Consider the following 27,463-nt stretch of genomic DNA (forward strand, 5'->3'; position numbering starts at 1 on the left):
AGGATATGAATGCTTTGGAGAATAGTGGTGCCTATGTTCAGTTCCTTTCCAATGCGTTGTATGAATCGATGCTCCTTTTGGGAAATCTGTAGGAATAGTGCCCACATCACCATGTCCTAGCCTGGACTGGGGTTTTGGTGTGTGTTTGTGTTAATCCCAAAGTAAAAGGCGAGAAGGATATTCTTGGTTTTGCTTTCCTTCTCACTACTGAGGCTGCACTTTATCTCCAGATGTTGATTGGCTAGTTTATATTTATTGCCTCTTTTATTAACTGTCAGCTTTGTCTAATAGTTTAGTTCTTCAAAGAGAACTTACTGTTTATTGTATTATTTATACATTTTTTCCTCAGCCTATCAAAACTCTAACCCAGAGTAAAAGACATGCAGAAATGTTACATCTGTGTGATGGTGTAGCTTAGTGTCTGCGCATCGTTCCTTTCTAGCCCTCATATGCATGCACTGCATGGAAAGTTCTCTTCTCCTTCTTTTATTCTGAAGCTCTTTCCCGCAGGGAGTTTGAAATCCTGTCTTCCCTATGAAGGGCGTCTCAAGTGAGAATAAGTGAGAATAAGGCACAGACGCCCTCTCTGGTCCGTGAAGGAAGCCATTAGCAGTCATAGCACACCTTGCTGTGGGGGGAAAGAAAGTGGGAATTGTGCTAATATTATTTGCTGTTAATTTTTCCATGTGCGTAAATAAATGTTATCTATGTATTTTAAAACAATGATCTGTTCTCGAGCGGGATAACTCAGAGAATGAGGAAGGTCACTCCATGCGGCCGCTCTGGCAATAACAGACACGGGATTATTCAGAGATGATTTCCCTTTTGGGACTAAACGTTATCCTTTATTAGAGAGCACTGATCACGTAACACACTCCAGTTTGCTGCTTCTGCGGCTCAAGAATTATTTTGGAATCTGAGGAGTTGTCAGTGTACAAGATAGCACATGGCCTCACCTTCCATTAGCTTGAAGTATTTGACATTAGACAAGCTAGAGCCTCAGAAAATGACACTGTAATCAGATACAAGCTGAATCATGCAATGATATCTTCTAAATGTTTCTGCTTCTAGACAGTGGAAAATCTAAAAGAAGTACAGTAGATTCAAAGGTAAGAACTGACCACCCCCTGTTTTCAGCTTTCCTGGATGTATATGTACATATGTGTGTATGTGTGTGGGGATGTGAGGGGGAGTGGGGGTATGTTTATATACGTACATGACATAAAGGTACACACATACACATGCCTAATCCGCCAGGGGTTGCTGTCTGTTTGGAGAGGAAATGTTACCAGGTTGGAAGAATTTCAAAGTAACATTGAGTTCTGAGTTGTACAGCACTTGCACGGTAGAGGATCAGACAGTGAGGGGGAGCCCTCGGGAAGGGGAAGAGTCAGGGCTTGGAGTTTGGCGGATTTGTTTGGGGAAAGAGGAAGGAATGTCATAAGCAAAGACTGGAAATGGGAACGAGCATGACAGATCCTCGGTTCTGGCCTATGGGAAGTAAAAGGTGTGTCTTTGGAAGCAGAGAGAGGGATCTTAGATAATAAAAGCCCAGACACCAGAGGGTATTCATTGATGGCACAGAAAATAGGAAGTCGTCAGGAGTTCTTGATCAGGAAGGACTGTGATGCAGGTGGTGTTTGGGGCAGATGTTCCGAAAGTCATGGGCAGAGCAGCCTGAGAGAGAGAGACAGTGAAATTAGGAGGACCAGGAAGAACACAGTTGTGACGGTATAGACTTAGGGCCAGGAGGACCTGGAGTCTTGGAATGTGGATAAAGAACGGGGGCAGTGTGAGGGGTGGGGGAGGAAGGAAGTAGGTTTTTTTTGTTTGTTTTTGTTTCAGTAGAAGAATAGATGGTAGAAGTAGCAGAAGGAAAAAATTGGGAACATTTTGGGTTGGGATATCTTGATTTTTCAGTAAGGGGGCATCCAGATGGCAGTATTCTGTTTTTACAGCTGTGTTGAAGTGTAATTGACATCCAGTAACTTACACATATTTAAAGTGACAGTTTGCTAAGTTTTGACTCGAGTGTACACCGGTGAAGCCACCACCACCACAAAACGGTGAACATATTTATCACCCCACAAGTTTCTCTTGCCCCTCCGTCTTCCTCCCATCCTCAAACAACCGCTGATCTGCCTCTGTAGATGAGTGATTAGAACTTTAAGGAAGTGTCCTATTCAGCACTGCTCTCTTTGTCTTCTTTGACTCAGCGTAATTCTTTTGAGTTCATCCATGCTGTTGGGTGTAGGTCTTTCCTTCTCATTCCTGGAGTTAGTCCATTGTACCAGTGACAGTAATACGCTCATCATTTGAAATTGGGAATAGTGTCCAGGTGAAGTGTCGGGATATGACCTTGGTTGGCATCTGTAGTCCTCCTGAAGCTGTAAGAATGGAGACACACTCCAGGGGGACCAGGGTGGGGGGGCAGGGAATAGGGGGCTAGTGGGGGGCAGAAGAGACCGCTGAGGAAAGGAAGTGGGTGAGGAAGAGTTTCTTTCTCCGTGAAAGGGGTTTGCAGACATCTCGAAAGGATGGTGAATTTTATTTCCAGAGAGCTTTTGAAGGTCAGCAAATTTAAGATTTAAAAAGGATGTGCTTTTGTTTGTTTTAATTTTTTTTATTAGTATACATTTTCTGCCAGTATCATCCTAAAACAGGTTGTTGTGGTTTTTTTTTTTTTAGGCAACGGGAGAAAAATCCTTTTCTGTTCACAATAGTGATGGGGCAGTTTCTTTTCAGGTATGTCTTCTCTTTGAGTAATCTTCATCGGATTTATCTCTACAGTGTAAAGGGTGAATTTGGGAAGCAATTTTGAATTTAGGAATAATAATTTAGGCATTCTACAGATCAGTCACTCAAATGCAGTAGCCCTCTCCATAGCAAACCCACAAGGTGGGTATTGTTACCCACTACTTAGCTGATCATGTCTCTGAGAATGAGTGACTTTGTGAATGTCCAATGTGAGTGACAAGGCCCACATCTGCCTGGCTGTCCCCACCGTGCTGCTCTTTAGTCCCATGCTGCCTCCCATTTGGAGTGTGTGAGAAGCACAGAATTCTTTTTTTTTTTTTTTAAGATTTATTTATTATTTATTTGGTAGAGATTACAAGTAGTCAGAGAGGCAGGCAAGGAGAGCGGAGGAAGCAGGCTCCCTGCTGAGCAGAGAGCCCCATGCCAGGCTGATTCCAGGACCCTGAGACATGACCTGAGCCAAAGGCAGAGGCTTAACCCACTGAGCCACTCAGGAGAAGCACAGAATTCTGTACCTAGAAGGACCACTGGTGATCATTTCGGACGCTGGTAGGATTTTAGAGATGTGTTCACCAAGGGTCAGTGGCGTTCAGTGACCTGCCCATCTGGCCCCGTTCTTCATACCACGACCGCAGCCCGTGGTTGGGGTAGGACATTGGATAGGGTCTCAGCACCCACTTACTGGCTGATGACCTTAGCTCTCTTAACTCCTGGATCTTGTCTTCAATCATCTAAGAGTGAATAATAATGGCACCTATCTCATAGGGTTATTATAAGTATCATTTTTTTTTAACATAAAAGTGCTTTAGAAGCACTGTACAAATAATCTTTTATCGTTAATTTGTAAGAATCACTGCCCCTTTTCTAACCAGTTTTCATTAATTAAGGTATAATTTGCTTAGAGTGAAAAGCACAGGTCTTAAATATGCAGTTTGATCAGTTCTGACAAACGCGCACACCCATGCATCCCACTCTCTACCAAGATTCTCTATGTTTTACCCCCTCAGTGTCCCCCATCCCTGCATCCACTGTTCTGCTCTCTTTCAGCATACATTATTTTGCCTAACAGTTTTTACACGGTCTTTAAACTTAGTGACCATAGGAATTCATAGCTCATTGAGAGCCTGTGGATGCTTCCCATCTACTTCAGAGCAAAAGCTCCAGCCCTTCCTGGTCTGCAAGGCCACGCAGTCTGGCTGCAGTCTCCTCTTTGACCTTGGCTCCTGTTTCCGCTGCAGCCACAGAGGCCACCTCGCTGCTCCTAGAAATGATCAGGCCTTAGGCTCTGCTCTGACTGTACCCGCTGGCAGGAATGCTTGTCCCTCAGAAGCCAGTGATTAATATCTTCCTCTTTCAAGCCTTTGCTCAAAAGTCATATTCTCAGCAAAACTTCCTCCATTCACCCTGTTTTATTTTTTTATTTTTATTTTTTTTAAAGACTTTATTTGTTTATTTGACAGACAGAGATCACAAGTAGGCAGAAAGGCAGACAGAGAGAGAGGAGGAAGCAGGCTCCCTGCTGAGCAGAGAGCCCGATGCGGGGCTCGATCCCAGGACCCCAGGACCATGACCTGAGCCGAAAGTAGAGGCATTAACCCACTGAGCCACCCAGGCGCCCCAATTCACCCTGTTTTAAATGCAGCTTCTTTCCCTCCCCTCCTCCTGCTGGTTTCCCCTTGACACTTGTCCTTTCCAACACTGCTCTGTACTCATTGCTGATGCTTCTTTTCTGTGGCTCCCTTTAGAGGGTGGCCATAAGGGAGAGGTTTTTTTTAATTTGTTTTCTTTCTCATGCAAATGAAATCCCTAATCTTGGGCCTGGCCTGTAATAATAGTCTGTCCATTAGTAATAATGGAGCCCTTGGAATGGGTGTGGTGTGCTTACACATGGTCATTACCTCTGTTCATCCTCGCAGCAGCTCTGAGGAGGAGGCACTGTTATTATTCCCCTTTTACAGATAAGGAATCTGAAGCTCAGAGAGGTTAAGTAACTTGCCCAAGGGAGGGATTCAGACCCGGGTTTGTCTGACTCCAAGGCCCATCCTTGTGTTTAATCACTTTTTTACTGCCTCCTTAAGAAAATACAAAAGGTACTTTTTTCTCTTTTCTTTCTCTCACTTTAAAGTGCTTATTAAGGGCGTGTAGGTGGCCCAGTTGGCTGGGCGATTGCCGTTGGCTCAGGTCATGATCTAGGGTCCTGGGATCGAGTCCTACATCCGGCTCCCCCTGCCCGGCAGGGAGCCTGCTTCTCCCTCTCCCTCTGCCTGCTACTCCCCTTGCTTGTGCTCTCTCTCTCAAATAAATAAATAAAATTTAAAAAATAAAAAATAAAGTGGGGGCGCCCGGGTGGCTCAGTGGGTTAAAGCCTCTGCCTTTGGCTCAGGTCATGATCCCAGGGTCCTGGGATCGAGCCCCGCGTCGGTCTCTCTCCTCCACGAGGAGCCTGCTTCCATTCCTCTCTCTCTCTGCGTGCCTCTCTGCCTACTTGTGATCTCTATCAAATGAATAAATAAAATCTTTAAAAAAAAAAAAAGCCTCTGCCTTCAGCTCAGGTCATGATTCCAGGGTCTTGGGTTCGAGCTCCGCATCGGACTCTGTGCTCGGCAGGGAGCCTGCTTCTCTGCCTGCCTCTCTGCCTACTTGTGATCTCTGTCTGTCAAATAAATAAATAAAATCTTAAAAAAAAAAGTTCTTAATAAGGTAATTTTTTTTGAAATTTCTTGAAGCCTTTAAAAAAAAATCACCAAGGAAAGCATGATAGGATATACATACTTGTAGTGACTAAAGCTTTGTGTTAGGGGGAGTGTTATGATTCAGGACATTGAGATAACCAGTTTTCAGGCTTCTCAGGACCCAGGAAACAGGCAGTAGACCGACAGCATGCTTCTTCTCTGTCTTCTCTTTTCCTTGTAACGAAGTCTGTAGGTGACACCTTGCTGTTCTGCTACTCAGTATCCTGATTTTGGACAAGGAAGTCATTGTGAGCTTTTCTGCTCTGTCCACAGAGCATGGATGATATTTTATCTGCCTAAAGCAGGAAAGGGGCTGTTAGTTCTTATTCCCACTCTAAAACATACACTATTGTTTGATTTTTTTTTTTTTTAAGGTCAGGTGCCTACTCTGATCAACCATGAAGATTATACAGACCTTTTAAAAAATAGATATTTCTTAGAAATATCTATATTTATATCTTATATATATATATCTCTTATATATATAACTTAGAAATATCATATTTCATATGATTCTTATTTTTGGAACTAAAAGTTACTATGTTTAGAAGCATATTCTGGCTCCCCCCTGTGTGGACTAAAACACATGCTCTTAGGTTTACATTGCTGAGTTCAGGACATGATTTAACAAAGTAATAAGTTCACCTTAAATATTCTTGGTATTTTATTTCCGTCTTCTTGTCAAATGTCTGTTTCTTCTGTACCCTTTTTTTTTTTAAGGATTTTATTTATTCATTTGACAGAGGTCACAAGTAGGCAGAGAGGCGGCAGAGAGAGAGAGAGAGAGAGAAGAGGAAGTAGGCTCCCTGCTGAGCAGAGAGCGCTATGCGGGGCTCGATCCCAGCACCCTGGTATCATGACCTGAGCCTAAGGCAGAGGCTTAACTGACTGAGCCACCCAGGTGCCCCTTCCCTATCCTTTTTAACTGGGTGGTGTAGTATGCTTGCAGAAGAGCACATAGTATTTATGTCGAGTACAAATGATTATAAATAATAACTTTGTAACCATCACAGAGACCAAAAATAGAATAGTGACAGCACCCCAGAGACCCAGTGTGACCCTCACATCCCTACTCACATCCCTACTCAGCTGTTAAGAAAAACATCATTCCCATCAGTTCCTGGCTTCCCTTTACAGTTTATCCTGTATTTAAGCAGCAAATTTTAGGCTTCTAGCAAAATGCTCCGTAGAATTGACCAAGGAGTCGTATTCTGTGGTCTTGTATATAAAATGTCTGGACTTACATTAAACTTCATTTGTACCCATGAAACACATGAGAAACAGGAAAATGTGCCCATGTAGAAAACATAGCCTCTCTCTCTGTTGCCCGAAATCACAGGAGTCAGTCTTAATGAGGGAATATTTGTCCTTTACCCTTTCAAGTAGCAGAGGAGCCTCCTTTTTTCAGGAGTATTTTTTACCTAAAGAGCAAAAGAGTATGTTGACTTGGAAATGAGGTACCTGCTTCGTAGGTTATCCCTGCAGTCCTCAGCGGGAGCCACCGCGGGTAGGGGCATCTGTGTCAAAATGAGGTCGTAGAACCTCAGTGGTGGGTACGGAGGTGTTCCCTGAGCAGTTCTGACCCCTTTTCCTCCTACCTTGAAAATTATTATAACAAAATATTGAGACGGAATCACAGAATAAGAAAACATCTGTTTATTTTACTTTGGATTTTTTTTTTTAAGATTTTACTTATTTAGGGGCACCTGGGTGGCTCAGTGGTTAGGGCCTCTGCCTTCGGCTCGGGTCATGATCTCAGGGTCCTGGGATCGAGCTCCGCGTCGGGCTCTCTGCTCAGCGGGGAGTCTGCTTCCTCCTCTCTCTCTGCCTGCCTCTCTGCCTACTTGTGATCTCTCTCTGTCAAATAAATAAATAAAATCTTTAAAAAAATAAAAAGAGCAAGAGCATTAAAAAAAAAGATTTTACTTATTTAATTGAGAGAGACAGAGAGCGAGTGAGCATGAACAGGGGGAGGGGAGAGGCATGGGAGAGGGAGAAGCAGGTGCCCCACTGACCAGAGAACCCAACACAGGGCTTGATCCCAGGACTCCGGGATCCTGACCTGAGCCAGAGGCAGGTGCATAACTGACTGAGCCACCCACGTGTCCCGAAAACATCCGTTTCTGCTCTGGGAGAATCCGATAAGCAATTAAGAAATCTTTATTTTTTTCTGTCCATAGCATTCATAATCTCTAAGATTTAAACATTTAGCTGAGGGTTTGGGTGCTCTTCAATTTTTGTCTTCTTCACTTTCAGTTTTTCTTTAACATCAGCACCAATGACCAAGAAGGCCTCTACAGTCTTTATTTCCATAAATGCTCTGGGAACGAAGTGCGGTCTGGCGACAAGTTTTCCTTCAGTCTTGATGTGAGTACTGTATGGAAGGTGTTCCATGTGGATTTCGTCAGCCCTGTAAAATGTGGGACATACGATTTCATTGTAAGAGTAGGTTTTAACAGCGCTTAAACAGAGTAGGAGAAAAATGTGGCTAGAATCCCATCTCTGCAGAGGATTCACAAACAAAAAAATACAAAGCAACTTGGGATGTTTTTACACTTGAACCTGTGCGTTAGGAATGTGGTTGTTACCTGCTGATGCTTCCTTAGCCAAGTGAAGCAGCTTTGGTGACAGATGCAGACTATGGGATGATCTGTTCCTGAAAAGTAAACATTAATTTCATGTTTGTTTCAGATTGAGATTACAGAGAAGAACCCTGACAGCTACCTCTCCGCAGGAGAGATCCCCCTCCCTAAATTATACATTTCTATGGCCTTTTTCTTTTTCCTTTCTGGGACCATCTGGATTCACATCCTTCGAAAACGAAGGTGAGTTGTGACTTCCTTGAGCCATCCGGCATAGAGTGTGTTCAAAGGTGCATAATTTCACCTTCTGCTGGCTTCTTAGCCTCAGAGGGATTGGCCCCGGCAACCTTGTCCTCTTCAACGGGCATCTTCCCTGTAACAGGGAGACTGTGCGAGCCTTGCCGTATGGGGAGCCTTTGCACACCCTGGTGTTTGTTTACTTCCCTTTGCTTTGTTTAAAACGCAGATCCAAATATTTTAATAATAGACAGACAAAACAAAATGTATAAGCAAGTGTTTCCATGGTGACGGCGTTAGGGTCCAGGACTCAGAGTGAGCTCATTGATCCCATTCGGGGGCTGTTTGTTCAGGAGAACAGGTTAGTGACAGTGGCCCACAGCCTGCGGAGAGCAGGGCGTTGCTGCTCCGTGCTGTGTCTGCTCAGAGCCTGACGGGGGAGAAGTGTTGGCTTCCAGAGGCTTGTCACTGGAGAGAACTCACTCCAAGCCCACCTGCCTGGCTCTTGGCCTCTCTTCTGAAACCCGAAGGCTTTACTTGCTTATACTCAGTTCTTAAAGGGAGCACCTGCTTGTGCGTGGGGGAGCAGGGGCTCGAGTGTTTAAATCTGTCTCCTTCCAACCAGGAAACAGAATAAAATACTAATTTTCAGTTAGAGAATAGTGTGAAGTACTTGTTATAAGGTCCATAAACTAAGTTAAATGATGGTGTGTGAATATGGGATCATAATGTGGATTAATTTAAATTCATAAAATAAGCACCCAGATCGTTCTTTCTGTGGAGCATTGGGCAGAAATTGAGACCTCTCTAGTCCCCGGTGGCCTGACTGTCATGTGGTGGACGCGCCCAGCTGGAGTGGGGAGCTCTGGCGGGGACAGCGCTGGTGCTTACTTGGCATAAGATTCGCTCCGCTCACCAGATGGGAAGAGCTACTTGTTTACTTGTGAAGAACCCTGCCCGGTCATGTTTGGACTAGGCGATCAGGCAGCCCTTAACAAGAAAAGAAGAATCTTACCAATTTGGGCTATAAAAAGGGTTTTAAGTAAAGTTTTGCTTCTGCCTTTATTAGAAAAGTAAGAAGTGGGAGCTTGAGGCCCAATTCCAAGTGTAAACGTGGACTGCTCCCACCTGCGTGTCACCCTTCGCTCTCTGAGCCACAAAACTGGGACAGGGTCATTGCCCCGCTTTCCTCTGAGGGTCTTAGAACCTTAGGTGTGTTACGTGATTGTCCCCGAAGTACTGTGTTCTGGAGGCCTTTGCAGATCAGGGTGCTATGCAAATCTGAGGTACATAAAAGACAGTTGACCGGGCAGGTGTTCAGCGGTATTTTCGTTCCGTGTATTTAGTGATATAATAGTCACTATCACTGGTTCACTTACGTAAAATTGTGGGAAGTTTTAACTCCGTGGTTAAATGAGGCCGACCTACTTTGTGCAGCACGTGTTAGCTTCTTGCTGAAGGGCAGTAGACACAACCGGGGTGTGTAATGTAAGCCTTCCGCCCTGTCCGGGTGTGTTTCCAGGAGACTTACAGACCCTGCTGTTGGGTTGGAAATTTGAGTCACGTAAAGGATGTGACTCCAAGGCTTCGCGCATTTCAGAGGCTCGCAGTCCCTTATTGCTGGAAGGAACTGGGAGATCTTTGCCTCGTCTTCTGGAGGTCTTGAGAGGGGAAAAGAGAGACATGGTCGGCGACACCTGCCACAGCTGTGAGCGGCGCCCACATCTACTTGCCGCGCATTAAGCGGCTCCTCCCGGCTCTCTGGGTGCTGCCCTGGGCCCCTGAGCGTGGGGAAGGGAAGACGGCCGATCCCTTTTCGGTGCCCGCTCCTTGCCCCATCAGGCCCCTGATGCCGGTAGTTTCCGCTCATCATCCAGCTGCCTCTTGAGGCAGCCGCTGCCCTATTTTCAGGAGAGGTTAGCGAGGCTCAGAAGGGTTAAGGTGGCCAGCGTAGCACCTGTATTCGTGCCAAGCTGCTGTGGCTTTGGAGCGTGTGTTCCCCCAAACATCACTGCCCTGTGGCTCATGTCTCAGCCAGGGCTGCCACCGAGGGTGCCGGCGCGCGGGAGCGAGCGCCGGGCTCGGCAGCGCGCACTTCTGCACTCTGGGTCCCCAGGGTTCTCAGTGCTGTTGGGGAGTGACAGACTCCTCTGGCCTTGACTTCCTTCTTGACCTTCAAGTCGGTAGGCCCCAGACAGGAAAGTACCAGGGAGGAAATCAGCCCGGAAAGGGAGTGTGCGTCCGTTGGTGACTCGCCCGCCTTATCATTCGCGCAGGGCCCCTCCTCTTCATTTCCGCTTTATTTCCCACCCCTCGCTCATGCTTCTCGCGGCTGCTCACACGCAGGTGATAGGTGTTGTTGGGCATGCGTGTATTCTTACAAATAGCTAATGTTTATTGATAGTGCCTGTATTTTTAACTTCTATAAACCATACTTTCTACAGATACTGTTCTTGTTTTTCATGCAGTAGTATCTTTCTTAAGACCTAACCACATTGCCGCGTGTCCATCTAGTTCATTAACTTTTAGCTACTCCATAGTGTGCATCCCCACATTCTGTTTATCCCCCCCTTTAGTGAGGCTCGGCCTCCATCCCCTGGCTCCCTCAAATAGTGTGGCCATGACCTCCCACCCCTACCCTGGCCTTGTCCCATTAGGGCTCTCTCGGGGGTACACTCCCAGAAGAGGGTGCCCTGGGTATGGGCTAAATTCTTACTTTATTTCATTGAATGCTGCCGGGTTGCCTCTGCTAGTTTATACTTCCGCCCATGGGGCAGCAGGGCTCCTGTCTCCCCGTGTACCAACACTGACATCTTATTTTTGGCCAGTCTGATGGGTGTAAACTGGTACTTCATTTTATTTTGCATTTTCCTAAATACCAATGATGTGAAATAACTTTCTAGGGACTTGCTGACCCTTTGGGTTCCCCTTCGCTCTCTCTCTTTTTTTTTTTTAAGTTATTATTTATTTATTTGACAGACAGAGATCACAAGTAGAGAGGCAGTCAGAGAGAGAGAGAAGCAGGCTCCCCGCTGAGCAGAGAGCCTGATGCGGGGCTCGATCCCAGGACCCCGAGATCATGACCCGAGCTGAAGGCAGAGGCTTAACCCACTGAGCCACTCAGTTGCCCCTTGGGTTCCCCTTCTTGTGACCGTTGTTAGGCTTTGCATATTTTTCTGTCGGGTATTCTGTCATTTTCTTGTTGCTTCACAGGAGTTTCTTGGATATTTTGGATATCAGTCCTTCGTCTGTCTTAGACATTGCCAGTTTCTTCTCCCAGTCTGTTAAACTTGTCTGGGGTATTCATTGTTGAATGAAAGTCTTTAATATTAATGGAGTTAGAGCTCTCTAATTATAATCTTTTGGGCCGTGGGTCTTGGAAGAAGCCTTTCCCTACTCCAAGGTCACAAAAGGTGTGTGTTCTGTTTAGCACTGGAATCCTTCTGGAGTCCTCCTCTATGTAACTGTGAAATGGGGACCCAGCAGTGTGTGCGTATGTACACATGCAGTTCCGAGCTGATATTCCCCGTGCCAGTTTTTAAACAGTCCTCCCCGTTCCTCCTCATTTGCTGCCCCTGTCTCTCTCCTATGTCAAGCCTCCATACACACAGGAATCCATTTCTGAGCTTTCTGTTTTGTTGGCTCACTTGTCTGATGCTGTACACGTTCCACATGTTTGCCTGCTGTGGCTTCGCAGAACGTCTTGATATCTGAGAGTGTGAGTTTCCTCTTGTGGCTCTTACTCAAGTTTTATGTACTTTAAGAGTTTTACATTTGTCTCCCAAATGGTCTGGTGTCCTAGGACGTTAGTTCCCAGGGCGAGGCGGCATCCCGAAGGTAGACGGGTGTCTGTGTGGGCACAACGGTGGGAGCCGGCCCTTTCCCCTGCTGGCCTGGTGTGTCTGGTGGGCCAGGGTCCTGCCTGCCACCTGGCTCCTCCCGCCCCCCTCCGGGCTGCCGCTCGCCCCCACAGCCAAGCCTGGGCACCTTCTGCTCCCGCAGGGGCTTCTTGACAGTTTTGTAGATCCCGCCGCCTCATGCTTGACTCTGGGGCCTTTCCAGGGTGGTTTCTGGGGCACGAAGCTGGCAAGCTGCGCCGGTTCCCATCTTATCAGGAGCTGGAACTCATCCTGTCTGGCTTCAGTGCCTAACGCTACTCCAGTCACAACACAGACTGCACAAGAGGGGCCTCTGGGGCTCCGTCGGGGCTGTTTCTGTTGGCGGAAACGAGGGCTCCAAAGGGCTTCATGGGTGTGGTTTGCTTAGATAATATTTAGTACTTCCTTATAAATGCATCTGATGCCCAGAGCTTTAGTCATCCTTTGGAGGGTGGGGGAATGGAATATTGCCTTTTTTTAAAAAGATTTATTTATTTATTTATTTGACAGACAGAGATCACAAGTAGGCAGAGAGGCAGGCAGAGAGAGAGGAGAAAGCAGGCTCTCCACGGAGCAGAGAGCCCGATGCGGGGCTCGATCCCAGGACCCCGGGATCATGACCTGAGCCGAAGGCAGAGGCTTCAACCCACTGAGCCACCCAGGCGCCCCCTTTTTTTTTTTAAGAGTTTATTCATTTATTTGAGAGAGAGAGGGGGGAGGAGCACGGAGGGAGAGTGAGAGAGAACCAGACTCCATGCTGAGTAGAGAGCCTGATGCGGGGCTCGATCCCAGGACCTTGAGATCATGACCTGAGCCAAAGGCAGATGCTTAACTGACTGAGCCACCCAGGTGCCCCTGGGATATTCCTTTAATTCTTTTCTCTCCATTTTTATAGGAATGACGTATTTAAAATTCACTGGTTGATGGCGGCCCTTCCTTTCACGAAGTCTCTTTCCCTGGTGTTCCACGCGGTGTGTATTCACGTTTCGGGTCATTTATGAAATGGCGCACGGTGTCTCTGCAGTCAGGAAGAGCGAAGTGGAAGGGGGGGGAGCTAGGTCAGCGGAAAACAAGATGAGGGAAGACCTTCTCTCGTGAGGTGTTTGGTGTGGGAGGGGCCATCACAGGGATAAATCCTGACACCCTCCGTCAGTGACCTGAGCCCGGAGACAGCTTCCAACACGACGCACATACCCAGAGTTTTCCTAGAACCTTCCTTGGTTTTGTTCCTTTTTGTTTGTTTGTCTTTTCTCAAGATCAGAATGCCGCCTGCCGCGTTGTTTCCGTGGCTTGATTTTTCTCCTTCCCCGTGTGCCCATTTGATTTGAAGCTTGGTGTGAGCGCACTTACTTGAGAGAACAGTGATGTGCTGCACGTGGAGGTGTGTGAGTTGCGCTTGCACTTGGAATAGTTAGTCTGGCTGCGGAGTGAAGTGCACCTGCCCACGGGAGGAAGGTCACAGCTGCCCGGTGGCACCTGCCGGCCGCACTCGGGAGGGCGACAGTCTCCAGACACGCGCTGTCCTGCCCTTCAGAGCGTTGGCGTCAGAGGCGGCGTAATGTGTGCGGTTGCTCTCTGGAAACGACAGTTACTTGGATGATTTCCCATTTGGATCTCGGTGAAAAGAATCCTTCTGGAACTTGGTTGGTAGTGAATGACAAGACAGACCCTTGAGTCACTTCAGGGTCTAGATAGCCGTTTGTGACAGGATGAAAGGTCTATGAAGACATCGATGCTGGCGTTTGTGAGTCGTGCCAGGAAGCATTGCGAGTGCACTACTGAAACTGGCCTCTTTAATTAAAATGCATTGGTGGCTTTAAGTAGCTCAAAATGCACAGATTTTTTCCCAAAAGACAAAACAACAGCACAGGGGAAACTGCGTGACTCCACCTGGATTTTTTTTTTTTTTTTCCTTTTTGCTGATGTCTGGGTAGCAGACTGACTCCTGTAATAAGCAGCTGGGGTGCGCAAGGTGACATTCCTGGCTGCGATCCTGGAGAGACCTGTGGCCTTTGGCTCTTGGGGATTTTTTTTTTTTTTTTAAGATTTTATCTATCCATTTGTCAGAGAGAGAGAGCGTGCACAAGCAGAAGGAGAGGCAGGCAGAGAAAGAAGCAGGCTCCCCACTGAGCAAGGAGCCCGATGCGGGACTCGATCCCAGGACCGTGGGATCATGACCTGAGCCGAAGGCAGACGCTTCACTGACTGAGCCACCCAGGCGTCCTGGTCCTTGGGGATTTTAAAGAAAATAACAGGCAGCTGTCTGCCCGCGTGAATCTCCTGCCTCAAGAGAGGGACCTGGCCTGCGTGCTGATGGTGTCGAAACTTGTGGCAGGTTTCTCGTGCTGCCTGACCTTGGCAGTGCCGTCAAGTGCTGGACTGTGAATTGACAAGTGAGGTATTAGTGGCTGGGGGGAGGGGACACCCCCCCCCCCATGGTGAGGTGCTGTGGTGGCACGTGCTCTGCTTCAGTGTGTGTGAAGGCATGTGGGAGACGGGCCTTTCTGAAACGTGGTCATTCTGTTGCAGATCGACTACCACTACATCTCGTCCCAGGGCTTTCCCATCGAGGGTTGGGCTGTCGTGTACTACATCACTCACCTGTAAGTACACAGAGTGACCCGAGAAGTGCTCATCCCACAAGGCGACGTGCAGGAGAAGTTGGGGAGGCCACGGTGGGGAGGGACCCGCCTCGCATGAACAGTCCCTGCCCGCCTGTGGCAACCTGTCCGGGTTCCTGCCACGCCGGAGCTGTGTGGCACACGGGTGGCTGTCCAGACCTGAGAACTCGGGCCTGCTGGCTCGGGAGGGGGCTGTCTCCATGGGGCGGGTTAGCTGCTCGGAGGTGGGGGACGTGGCAAACCCGTTTGTGTGCTGCTTCACTTAAGAGGTGTTTCCTAAATTTGGCCCCTTGTCTTCCCCAAGAAGCCTGTGAGGTCCTAAAGTTGCTGAGCAGTGGAACTTGCGGAGAGTCTGAAGAGGCCACTGGTGTCTGAAACTTTTTCTTTTGCAGCTTGAAAGGGGCACTCCTGTTCATCACCATCGCGCTCATCGGCACGGGCTGGGCTTTCATTAAGCACATCCTTTCCGATAAAGACAAAAAGATCTTCATGATTGTCATCCCGCTCCAGGTAAAGGGACCCTGATCCTGCGCGTCCTGGTTGTGTCCTGACACTTCACAGGACTCAGCTCTGGGCCTGTCCAGGCAGAGGGAGGTGGCTCACCCAGAAATCCCGGCGCATACTGCTGGGGTTCCCTTTCTGGATTCTGGCACACCTAGGCCTCGGGTCACAGCCCTGAGAGCTGTCTGCCGTCACTCATGTGGCGAACGGCTTATGGATGCCTGCACTTGCATAGAGATCTGCTGGAAAGGCAGGACACATACTGCCTGCCTTCGTGCCTCTGGCTGCCCTCTAGCCAAGCTCAGCTGTATAGTGTTTTAATTAACAAGTTACTGTAAAACTGAATGACACCAGTGAGTTCTCACAAGGTAGAATATTAAGTAGATGTCAGGGCAACTATTATTAAACCCTTCCTGGTTTGGGACCCTCGGCCAAGGCCATCCTTGCCTGGTTGTGAGCTGCCCGGGAGAGGAACCTTGGGAGAGGCAGAGATTGGGCATAAAGAACTCAATAAACAGAGAGGGCCCAGCAGGGATGCCTGACTGCTCTGTTCAGCCAAAGAGCATGTGTTTGATAAAGTTGTTCTCCTCGTCTGCTCTCGTTTGGGAGCCCAGTGTGGGTGTGGCAGGGGGAGGAAGGAAGGGCACAATCCCCTGGGCACCCAGATTAGCCTGCTCTGGTGATGGGCAATCTGGCAGTGTTCGCAGCAAAGCCACCTTCCTGTTAATGACAAAGGGATTCGTGTTAACACCCAATAAGGGGTACAGACCAGTGGCTATAGGTTTCCCAGGAGAGAGACGAATGGCCCAAATGTGAGCGAGCGATCTAGAAGCCTTCTCGGTATAGACTGGCCTTGCCTCGATGTTTAAGGAGAGAAATGTGGCAGGCGAAAAAACAGTAGCGGGGACAAGTGGTGCTGCCGGCGAGTGAGCAGCGATGCCGAGGAGCCGTCCGGGTCCCGGCGGTCGGGCTTCCGCGGCCGCAGCGCCGGCCACGCTTAGTTCTGCAGCCTGCTAGCGCCTCCCAGCTCCAAAGGGAGGGCCTGGGTCCTCCTCCCACCGTGTTGCGCCGCTCCCGGTCACCCCGTCCCCACAGAGCAGCTGCCGTCCCTCCAGGCAGACCTGCCTTCCCCACCCAGACTGGGATGTGATGGGGCACAGCCCTCGCCGGCTTCCCTCTCTCGCACCCTGAGGGGGCTGACCGCGGGGTTCCGTGGCAGGCAGCTCCGAGGAAACGGGACATTGAAACCATCGAATACAAGGAAGTCGTGCATCGATAAGCACAGGGCCTAGTCTGGGAAGGCCTTGAGTATCAGCCCGGAAACGGAAACTCCTTTTTCGTGGTCATGGGGAGCCGGTGCACGCTTCTGAGCGAGAAGTGATTGGTGTACAGATGTGCACCCAGAAGACTTCCAAGAACGTTTCTGGCAGTGCGAGAACACTGGCGGGGGGCTCGGGCTGGCTCTGAGGGGCAGGGCCTGAGCAATCTGGGCGTCATGGCTTCCTGGGATGGGCGGTGCCTGCCATTCAGCACCTGAGCGGCTCTGCTCAGGCCTCGGAGCCCAAAAAGCAAAGCAGAGTGTCCTGGTGATCTGTGCTGCGTCACAGGTCACGCCAAATGCGGTGACAGAAAGCAACAATAACTACGTATTGTCTCACATTCTGTGCGGGTCAGGAGTTGAGGCGGGGCTGCGCTGGGCAGGTCCCGGTGTGGGGGCCTCCCGCGGTCCGACAGTGGCTGGGCCTTCCTCAGAGTCTTCGCTTACCTCCGTCCCCCGGGCCGGGAAGACTCGATGAGGCGGGCTGGGAAACGCTGGGGCTCCTCAGCCTCTCTTTCCCTGCCTGGTCTCTCCACCTTGGCCGGCTCGGGGTAGCCAGACTTCTGCAAGAGGGCTCAGGGCTCCAGAGGTGTGTGTCCCCAGTGAGCAGGCCAGCCAGAGGTCCTGTCCTTTGTATGAGCGACCTTGGAAATCACATGGCCTCACTGCCACCGTAACTGTTGCTCAGGACAGTCACAGGTTCAGGAGGAGGACACACAGACACCCCCTGAGGGGAGAGCACAGCATTCTGAAAAGCACGTGGCACTGGAGAGAATGCCGTGACCGTGGTTGGGGACCTGCAGGCCCAAGGGGCCACCCCCTCCTGGGACTGCTGTTGTGGGGATCTGCCCTTGCCGTAGGGCTTCAGACCCTTCTTGTGTCCTGTAGGTTCTGGCAAACGTGGCCTACATCATCATAGAGTCCACCGAGGAGGGGACTTCGGAGTATGGCCTGTGGAAGGATTCTCTGTTTCTGGTAGACCTGCTGTGCTGTGGAGCCATCCTCTTCCCAGTAGTGTGGTGAGTCCCCGCAGGGAGGGGGGCCGTGGTGCACCCCGGGGCTCGTGTGCCGAACAAGACCAGGCTGCTGAACCAGCCTTTCCCAGTCCGGTCTGAGTCACGCAGGGCATCTGCCGGACACATGCAGCTTCCTGGCTCCCCAGCGGACGTGGGTCCGTCTCCAGCAGGAGCCTGGAGTTGGTGTCTGCATCCAGTTCCCCAGTGCGTTCCGGCAGAGCGGATCTGGTGCCGTGGCTTTGAGCACAGATGAGACAATAGAGAAGGGTCTGGAAACGAGAGCTCAGCAGCAGCGTAACCTAGCAGCATGATTTAGAGGGAAGGGAGTTGAAATCCCATAAATAGCCTTTTCTTGCCGGGTTAGATGCAGAGTGCGGGAGTGCACGAACCTGAACTAGCGAGAGGCCCAGCGCACCACCACGTAGGTAACCCCAGAATGGCAGGCCGGAGGTGCACACGCTGTGCTCCAGTTCTGTAAAGAAGCATTAGGACCCCGTCCGTGGTTGATGAGAGAAAATGTTCTTGTTAAATCTGATGCCAGGTGAAGGGAATTACTGGTTCTGTAGGAAGCAGTAGAGGGGGAAGGTTCTAGCAACAACGCTACAGTGAACTAGTTCGTGGCTGTTTGAGAGTAGTTACTTCTTTTCGAATAAAGTTTTTATTTTTATTTTATTTTTTTAGGTTTTATTTATTTGACAGAACGAGAGCACAGGCAGGGGGAGCAGCAGGCAGAGGGAGAGGGGGAAGCAGGCTCCCGGCTGAACAAGGAGCCGGATAATGGGATTCGAACCCAGGACCGTGGGATCATGACCTGAGCCGAAGGCAGATGCTTAGCTGACTGAGCCACCCAGGCGCCCCCGGAGTAAAGTTTTTAAAAATATGTTTACCTGCGTTCTATTAGAAATGGTGTGGTCCACGCTGCAGTGGCCTCGTGAAGTAAATTTCTTATTTTCCCGGATCCTGGGATTTATCTTCTTTCAGTTATTCTGATTATTTAGAACACGGTGCCAGTGGAGTGTAATCCTTATTCCAGCCGATCAGACCCACTCTTGACCCTTATTCTGTCACACATCACACGGGCGCACGTAGCTATGCAGCAGCTAGTTTCCAGCAGAGACCACGAAGCACGAACGAGGCTTCCTGATCTCTCCCGCCGCCCCGCGTTCTACCGGGTGCAGGCAGCTCAGGCACTTGTAACAGGATGACCAGCGCTGTCTTCAGATAGAGCGCCTGACTGTTCTGGAACAGAGTCTGATCCCTTCTCTCCCATGTACTACTCCTATCAGAAAGAAGGACTTGGGGATTTGGGGAAGATTCAGGTGAGCCTCAGGGCTGCGAGTGGCCATTTCCTGCCCCTTGTTCATTTCAGCACCAACGAGCAGGTGCCACGTAGCACGGTTCTTGAAGGTGAAGGTTCTGGAAGTTGCTGTAAGATGTAAAACTAGGTCCTAGAGGAGACTTAAGGAATAGTATCGAAGGTTCTCTTGAAGCGCTCAGACTCTGGGGCTTGGGTTTGGTGCGAGCTTTGTGCTAGCTGACTCTCCTGCCCTGCGCCATCCAGTTGTCCTGGGTGGGAAGATGACCCAGCAGCGGCAGTGGCGGGAGGGGCGGCTGTTCCTAGGATAAAAGGCTTATAGTCATGGTCAGGTAGAGAGTGAGTGGCCTGTAAGGACTTCAGCCCCCATCTAAGACCCGCCCTCCCCCTGGGCTGGATCAGCCTGGGCTATTGTCATCCTTTTTTTTTTTTTTTTTTTTTTTTTTTTTTTTAAATTTTTTTTTTAATATTTTATTTATTTATTTGACACAGAGAGAGAGATCACAAGTAGGCAGAGAGGCAGGCAGAGAAAGAGGGGGAAGCAGGCTCCCTGCTGAGCAGAGAGCCCGATGTGGGGCTCGATCCCAGGACCCTGGGATCATGACCCGAGCCGAAGGCAGAGGCTTAACCCACTGAGCCACCCAGGCGCCCCTATTGTCATCCTTTTGAGACAGTCTCTCCCTCCCAGCCTCTGCTCTCTACCTAGAACTCCGGCCCCTCACGGTGCTCATACGGGAATGTGCCCGTGCTGCTTAGGTGCTGTAATGAGCTACCCAGCACATCGCAGCAGGAAGACAGACTCCCTGGAGGCCGACACTTTGTCCAGCGGAGTTCTGCATCTCCAGTCAGTGAAATAGGGAGTTTGCCGGAAACCAAGTGCTCCCGAGCTCCTAGACCTAGACTTTAGAAATCAGCCTCTAGCCTTGGTGTGTGTGTGGGGGGGGCATGTTCTCCAGGTAGCAGGTGCTGTCCACAGCAGTGTTGCGGGATGGTGTAGTTGTGGGAATGAAAGATTTTAGGTGGAGGGAGAGATTCAAGAGGGTTGAAATGATTGTGTTTTGCTTTGTCGTCCCCTCACACCCAGGCCCCTGCCAGACCTTTTTTGGCCATTAGAGGGCATCCTTAACTCGCAGGCTTGAGCACCAGACAAGGCAAGGTGTCCATTAGCGGAGATGATTTTGTTTAGTGAGAGTGCTCTAAAGCCATCTGGGCCAGCCCTTTCCATTGAAAACTGGGGAATTCAAGGCCTTGAGTTACTAGTGCTGGAAACAGAGAAGAATGCAGATCTGCCAGCTAACCTTTGTTCTCCATACATTTATTTTTAGGTCAATCAGGCATTTACAAGAAGCATCAGCGACAGATGGAAAAGGCAAGTTCCCTTGTGCTCTTTGGTGCTGCTGGTCCTTCCCCAAAGCCGCATGCCTGGGTACTGCCGGGAGGTGGAGGCGAAGGCCTCCTGTCTCCTGGGAGGCAGGCTGGGGAGCCCCAGGGACTTGGTGAGAGCAGCCAGTGTCGTTTGCTCGACAGGCAGGAGGTAAACTTCGCAGAGGTCCGCTGTGGAGGGAGGCTTGGGGCCAATTGCTTCTTGTTCAGATGATTCATTCCATTTCCACTCGTGAGCGTGACTTTCACCTTCTCCAGACTGAGTCAGGAGGAGAAAATCTTGTCTGGGAAGGACCAGATAGCACTTCACTGTGAGAACAGGAGGCATAATGGATTGGGGATGGCTATGTGTAAAGCATCCCTTCCTGCTGATTTAACACGCTTTCAAAATAGATGTGTCGGGATTCATTTAAGATGAGACCAATGCCAGAGAGAACCTTCGAAACGCTCTGGTATTTAGATGCCGGTGCCTTGATAACCCTTCTGCATCTCCTTGGTTTTCTGACCATCCCTCCTAAGAAAAGAAGCCACGGAGAAAATGTTTTGTGCATTTGTGAGCTGATTTGAATAGTGCACGATGGCATAAAGGGAGGCTTCGGACCACTAGGGACTGAGAAGCAGTGCTTTCACAGTGCTCGGAGCTGCCTGTGGGTCCGGGTGCTGACAGCAATGTTCTTCAAGGCAGATAATTCATTTGTTGTTGATGAAGTTTTGTTGCTGACCCTTTCTTTAATTATTATAAAAGTAATAGGATTCATTTTAGAAAAATTAGAAATCAGGTAATAGGTACCTGTCTTATTTTGCACTTGCCATATAATTAATACCACATGATTTTCTTTAAGTTGAACTACACCCAAGTTCAAGGCTTTACGCCAGTGTCTGGCAGGATCCCGGGGTTTTTACGTAGAGCACCACACTCGGGGGTGTCTGCTACTCTTGCGGTTTCGGTGCATAGTCCTTGCTTTGGAGACTTCTGCCATACGACCCTCATAGCGCGCTGGCTCTGGGCGGCCTGGCACCAGGGGGTCCTGCCTCCCCGGGCCCACCCATCCCGAGTGGCTGCAGGCCCCACTCAGAATGTGCCAGTCCGTTTTCTTTCTTGTCCTGGGAAGTAGCTCTTTGTTGTTCTTCCCTCTTTTTCTTCAAAAGCACTGGGTTCCCTTCTCCGACTGGGACAGACTCTTGTCAGTGAGTTTCAGCTTGAACTTCGTATAAATGGTTTGCTTTTAGCCTGGTTCAGAGCTCAGAGAGCCCTCCTGCCTTCTTGGAATGGGGTAAGGGGAAATCACAAAAGATAAAACACAACTTATAGAATCCTAATAAAGCACCGCAGCACAAACAGAAGAATCCAAAATAAAAAATAAAAACTCACCTTCTGCGAATAACTGTTTGGGAGATACTCTTGTCGTCTTCTTTTCCTGTGCTTGTCACATAAAAAGGTGCCTTTATTATTATTTTTGTCAATGAATAGGTCGTTCTCTTAGTTTTAACGTATTAAGCGGCAGCCAGCTGGCTTGGTTTGCGGGCTCAGTCGGTGGAGCATGTGGCTTTTGATGTCCGGGTTGTGGGTTCGAGCCCCATGTTGGATATAGACATTACTCAAAATTTAAAGTTTAAAAAATGTTTTAATATCTTGAGGTGAGACATTTTTCTTTTTCATCTTTATACACTTTGGTGTTTCTGGATTCATTTCTCTTACTGCTGGGCTGAAAATGCTTAAAAATTCCAAGGAGGATGTCCTCCAGTTGGTGAGTTTTATGGGTAGTTTTCTTCTTGGCCTCGCCCTTCCCCTTTGTGGATGCTCTGACCTTCCTCAGCAGCTCCATTTCCCTCTTCTCCATCATCCTGATCCCTCTGAGGGCCTCTCTGCTTTCTGCAGCCAGCTTTGAAGGACTTGGGGATGACCATGGTAATGAATCGTCCCTGTGACCATTCATTCCACAAGTGGCTGATGGCTAGTGGTTGATGGTTAGCCGGCTGAAGCCCAAGATGGGATCGGGATTGTCCCCATGCATCTGTAGTGAAAAGAAACGAGGACCTGAATGCTCTTGTCATCGTCTGGGGCACACGAGGCAGTTTCTCGTTTTTTCCACCAGGTGACAGCATGCGACCTCTTCAGCGAGAGCAGTGTCAGATCAGGAAGTCACAGGAGCGCACCAGGGCTCTTACTCACCGTTTGCTGGTTGACATACTGTTAAGAAAGCCCCTATTTCGCATCCGCAAATATCACAAACCCTTTGAAAGGGGGACAGGGGTGCCTGGGTGGCTCAGTTGTTGGGTGTCTGCCTTTGGCTCAGGTCATGATCCCAAGCTCCTGGAATCAAGCCCCACATCGGGCTCCCTGCTCAATGGGAAACCTGCTTCTCCCTCTCCTACTCCCCCTGCCTGTGTTCCCTCTCAAACGCTGGGTCGCAGTCTGTCAAATAAATAAATTAAATTAAATTTTAAAAGGAGGACAGAGTAGTTAGAGTGCGGGTGTCTTGATCAGTGTGCTTTCACTGAATCGATTTAGGCCGTGGCCGCTTATTAGCTGATCTGCAAATGCATATTTCATTCAGGACTTTGAAAAATGGTTATGCCGGTAACTCTTTGAGAGGCGGGGCGGTCACGTCCCCCCTGCAGAGAACTCTCAGGAATAGCATCCCCTGCCCCTCAGCGCAAGCCGCCCTGGGGTGTGACTGCAGAGCAGATGGGGACAGAAGTGAGGCAGGAGCTGGAGCCAGCACACTGCTAAGCGCCCCGCCGCAGGCTCCCCGGTGTTGTGCTTGACCTCCCACCCCCAGCCCGTGCTCCTCAGCGCACCCTTCTGCGATCTAGCCCACCCCAGAGGCAGCTGGCAAAGTGAAGGCCCTGGGCAGTGATGCCTCTGCTACTAGATTCGCAAGCATTTTGCTGGTTGGCAGCTGATGGTTCCTGATCTTAGGCTCTTTGTGCCACTGACTCAATGCATGACCTTGACGGCGACTTGGACTTGAGACTCTCCGTGTAAGTGCAGTCCAGGCTCACTGATGGCCAGTGGGGGAAGTGCTGTTTGCAGTGGCTGTCCCTGCATTTGGGATGGCGGGGTGGCTTTCAGAGCGCTTGTTTGGATGTTTACCTCTTCGTCTCTGGAGTCCTTTTGACTGAACCTGAGGGAAACATGAAGGATGAAGCCGCCCAGTGTCCTTCAGCTGCGTCTTTGTCTCCTCTGTCACACGCTGTTGCTTCTCTGAGCTCCTCTGTCGTTGAAAGTCACTGTCGCGCTGCGTTCTCTGAACGGAAGCTTCCCGAGTACCGCACAGACACCCGAGCTCGGGTTGCACCGGGTTTTGCCCGCCGACATTGACTGTCCCTGCCCTTGAGGGTGGACCTGTTTCCTACCTTCTCCACCATCATTACCTCCGAGGACTGGCCGGGGGATAGACGTCCTACATTCGGTTAACAGTTCCTGCTGCTGCTTGTCTTTTTTCCCTGTCGTGTTTCTGAGGCAGACTCAGAGGAAGTGTTCTGAGGTCTCTGGCTTTTATGTGAGCTTCAGCGGCATTTAAACAAACGGTGACAGGCTCTGCTGGCAAGGTTTGTGGAGGCCTGGCCTCACTGGGAGCGGCTGCCACGTCCTGCAAGTACCCGCGGCCGTGGGAAGTATTCATCAGGGTAGCACTTCCCACGAGGGTCTTCGGGGTCACGCTGTTTTCGTCGCTGGCCGCGGTCATCGTTTTTTGCCGTTGACGTTGGCTCTGATGGTACAGGAGCAGTGGTGGGTCAGTCAGTGGCGGCCTGAGCATGATTCGAGGCAGTAGCACCGAACTGTATCAGCGGCCCTTACTCCCTGCTTGCCGGGGGTGAGAGAGGCTCGTTTCACTTAAGAGTGACCCCGATGAAATAGTAAAAACTACTAATGTTATTAAATCTCAACCCTTAAACATATGTCTTTTACCATTCCAAGTGTCATGAAGTGGAAAGTACACGTGAAGCACTTCTGTCAGGCACCGGAGTATGATAGTTGTCTTATGGGAACGCACATGTGCAGTTGTTGGAGTTGCAAGCTGAACCAGCTGCTTTCCTCTTGGGAAATCATTTTTGTTTGAAAGAATACAACTTTGGTATGGCTACTCAGACAGCTTTTGTCAGACATCTTAAAAATGAATGAAGTAAACAATTCAGGGAAATGAGAAGTATTTGTTGCTGGCGATCTCATTTTCACTTGAAAGCACAAATGTTAATTTAGGAAGACTTATATCCACCACTGAAGGCTTGATAGCTTCCCTGTTCTTAAAAGACATATGTGAGAAGGGGTAATACTAACAAATATGACTTTAAAAAGTATTTTATAATAAAAAGCGTCAATATTGCAGAGACCTGTGTGACTTGGTTGAACCTGGCCAGTGTATGTGACACAGTCGTGCATGAATAAAAGATCCATTCAGAGTGCAAGATGGACCAGTGGATTTTTTCTTTAAGATTTTTCTTTCTTTAAAAAGTATTTATTTATTTGAGAGAGAGCGCAGGTACACATGAGAGGGGCCAGGGCAGAGGGGAAGGGACAAGCAGACTCCCCACTGAGCAGGGACCCCCCCCCCATGAGGGGCTCCATCTCATGACCCCAAGGTCATTACCTGAGCCGAAATAGAGTCGGATGCTCAACTGACTAAGCCACCCAGGGGCCTCAAGATTATATTTTTAAGTAATCTCTACACCTAGCTCGAACTCACAACAAATGACAGATCATGGAAGCTCACTGATACAGTTTCAGGTTCCCCACCTCACTAATCTTTAAAAAGCTACCACTTGTTGGGGCACCTGGGTGGCTCCGTTGTTAAGCATCTGCCTTCAGCTCAGGTCATGATCCCAGGACCCCAGGATCGAGCCCCACATCGGGCTCCCTGCTTGAGGGGAAGCCTGCTTCTCCCTCTCCCACTCCCCCTGCTTGTGTTCCCTCTCTCGCTGTGCCTCTCTCTGTCAAATAAATAAAATCTTAAAAAAAAAAAGAAGCTACCACTTGTCAAGTTTTAATGTCAAAGAAGACTGTTCACAGTTCTCTGAAAAGGCCCCTGTCTGTATAAGGCAGTATCTTCTTCACATAGTGCAACCAAAATACTCTTTCGTGGCACCTTGACTACAGAAGCAGATATGAGAATCCAGCTGCATTCTGTTAAGCCAGACTTCAAAGAGATTTACAAAAACAGAAAACAATTCCACTCATCTCAAGTTTTTTGAATGAGTTTTTTTTTTTTTTAAGATTTTGTTTATTTATTTGACAGAGAGAGATCACAAGTAGGCAGAGAGGCAGGCGGTGGGTGGTGGGTGGGAAGCAGGCTCCCCGCTGAGCAGAGAGCCCGATGCAGGATTCGATCCCAGGACCCTGAGATCATGACCCAAGCCAAAGGCAGAGGCCCAACCCACTGAGCCACCCAGGCACCCTTGAATGAGTTATTTTTAATTAAAAAATGTTTATACTAGTAATGGATTTGTTACTTTTAAATTGATTATTAAATACTTTTGAAATTTGTTTAATTTTCTAATATGATAAATATTGGTAAATTTTACCCACGTAAACAAAAGTTCTTTCAGGTCCTCAGTAATTTTTAAAAAGTGGGAAGGAATGCTGAGACCAAAAGTTTGAGAACCGTGTGATAGAGATGAGGCTTCTTGAATCTCTCGTGGTCATGACCGCCATGACTGAAAAGCCTGCCTGTTTTGTTTTTTTTTTCCCGTGCCTAGAGAGTTTATTTCAGATTCACATAGCCGGATTCTTGTGACTAAATATTTAGAGTTCATTAGTTCTGGGCATCTCATGCCAAAAAAATATGTTTTATTTGGAGACGTTCATGTAAACAGACCTAATGAAAAACCCATTGTTGAGAAAGGAAGAAAATTACCCTGGCCTGTTTCTATAAAGAGTTTTCTTAAAAGATTTTATTTATTTATTAGAGAGAGCGCATGCACAAGTAGGAGAAGGGGGCGGGTGGCAGAGGGAAAGGGAGATGTAGACTCCCCTCTGAGCAGGGAGCCTGACATGGGCCTTGATCCCAGGACCCCTGAAGGCAGACGTTCAATGGGCGGAGGGTGCCTCCCCCCCCCCCCGCCCCCTGTAAATGACGTTTTCCTGGAATGCACCTTGCCTATTTGTGTGTGCGCTGTCTGTGGGCGCTTTTGCGCTCCAATGGCAAAGTTGAGTCCTTGGGGCGGAGATCATCAGGCCCACAAGGGTGCTCTCCAAGCTTCTAGAGAAAAAGTTCGCCAACTCCTGGCTGTTGTAGACATTAAAGAGATTCGTATCTATAACAGAGTGATACTGACCACTGACTGCTCACCCCTTACTGAGCACTTTGAAAACTGTAAGGCTTGCATGGATCTAAGAAATTACCGCTTGTAAGCGTTTATGGAACTCCATTTTTGTGTCCAGGACTGTGTTGTCATTTGATTGGGGCAATAGCTTTTGCACCATTATCTGCTCTGATATTGTACCTAATTATTCTAATGGGACCCTGTGCTTTTCTTTGACTAACAAGATGGCCTTTAACATGACTTGTCCTCCATTTACCAAGAGAGCTCCGGGTTTTACATTTCCACCAGGGCTGACGTTTATAAGCACTGTCTTCCCTGACTCCTTTGACTCAGTTCCTGGCTATAATCTCAGGTTTCTCCAATCTTTATTTACATTTTCCCAGCAGAAACTAAGGTGCCCAGGGCCACTGATGCGGTAGGCAGTGAGGATTATTATTACTAGGCCAGACCAGGAGGCCCTAGGTCAAAAGCCCCAGGGTGAAGGAGGAGGTGAGGAGAAGGAGGAGCCTCCCACCCTGACACAGTTTGCTGCGATTTCCCTTCCCCAGCACGAGGGGAGGGCTCTAGGACTGGGTGCCACCTGGGCAGGGATGAGTTCCTCCGGAATTGTTCTGTGCTGTTTTCTGCCCTGCCCTTGAAGGTAGCGTTGGGATTGCCCGCTCTGGAGCACGGTTTCAGGATAACAGGAGAGAAGAGGCAGAAAAAATGAGATGCCCTTTATCTGGTCACTCAAAAAATTTTCATCCTTCCTCTTGGCCCTGGGTGTGGAGCTGGAGCGTATGTTTATGGTCCTCTCCCGACCCTGAAGTCTGAAACTGTTACCATGAGAGCACCATGAACAGCCCCTGCTCCAGAA

At 49.0% G+C, this 27,463-nt stretch overlaps 1 protein-coding gene across 1 annotated transcript in view; it reads left to right on the forward strand.

Moving 5' to 3' along the window:
- Positions 1-27,463, forward strand: part of GPR107 (G protein-coupled receptor 107) — a 72,231-nt gene that overhangs the window by 26,519 nt on the left and 18,249 nt on the right. Inside the window, exons 6-14 of the mRNA XM_080820835.1 lie at positions 1,072-1,109; positions 2,689-2,745; positions 7,746-7,856; positions 8,181-8,314; positions 13,082-13,157; positions 14,716-14,789; positions 15,200-15,317; positions 17,515-17,645; positions 20,283-20,326. Coding sequence (XP_080676961.1) covers positions 1,072-1,109; positions 2,689-2,745; positions 7,746-7,856; positions 8,181-8,314; positions 13,082-13,157; positions 14,716-14,789; positions 15,200-15,317; positions 17,515-17,645; positions 20,283-20,326 — 783 coding nt within the window. The remainder of the gene's footprint in view (positions 1-1,071; positions 1,110-2,688; positions 2,746-7,745; positions 7,857-8,180; positions 8,315-13,081; positions 13,158-14,715; positions 14,790-15,199; positions 15,318-17,514; positions 17,646-20,282; positions 20,327-27,463) is intronic.

The sequence above is a fragment of the Martes martes genome (assembly GCF_963455335.1).
Source record: "Martes martes genome assembly, chromosome: 12".
Lineage (NCBI taxonomy): Eukaryota > Metazoa > Chordata > Mammalia > Carnivora > Mustelidae > Martes > Martes martes.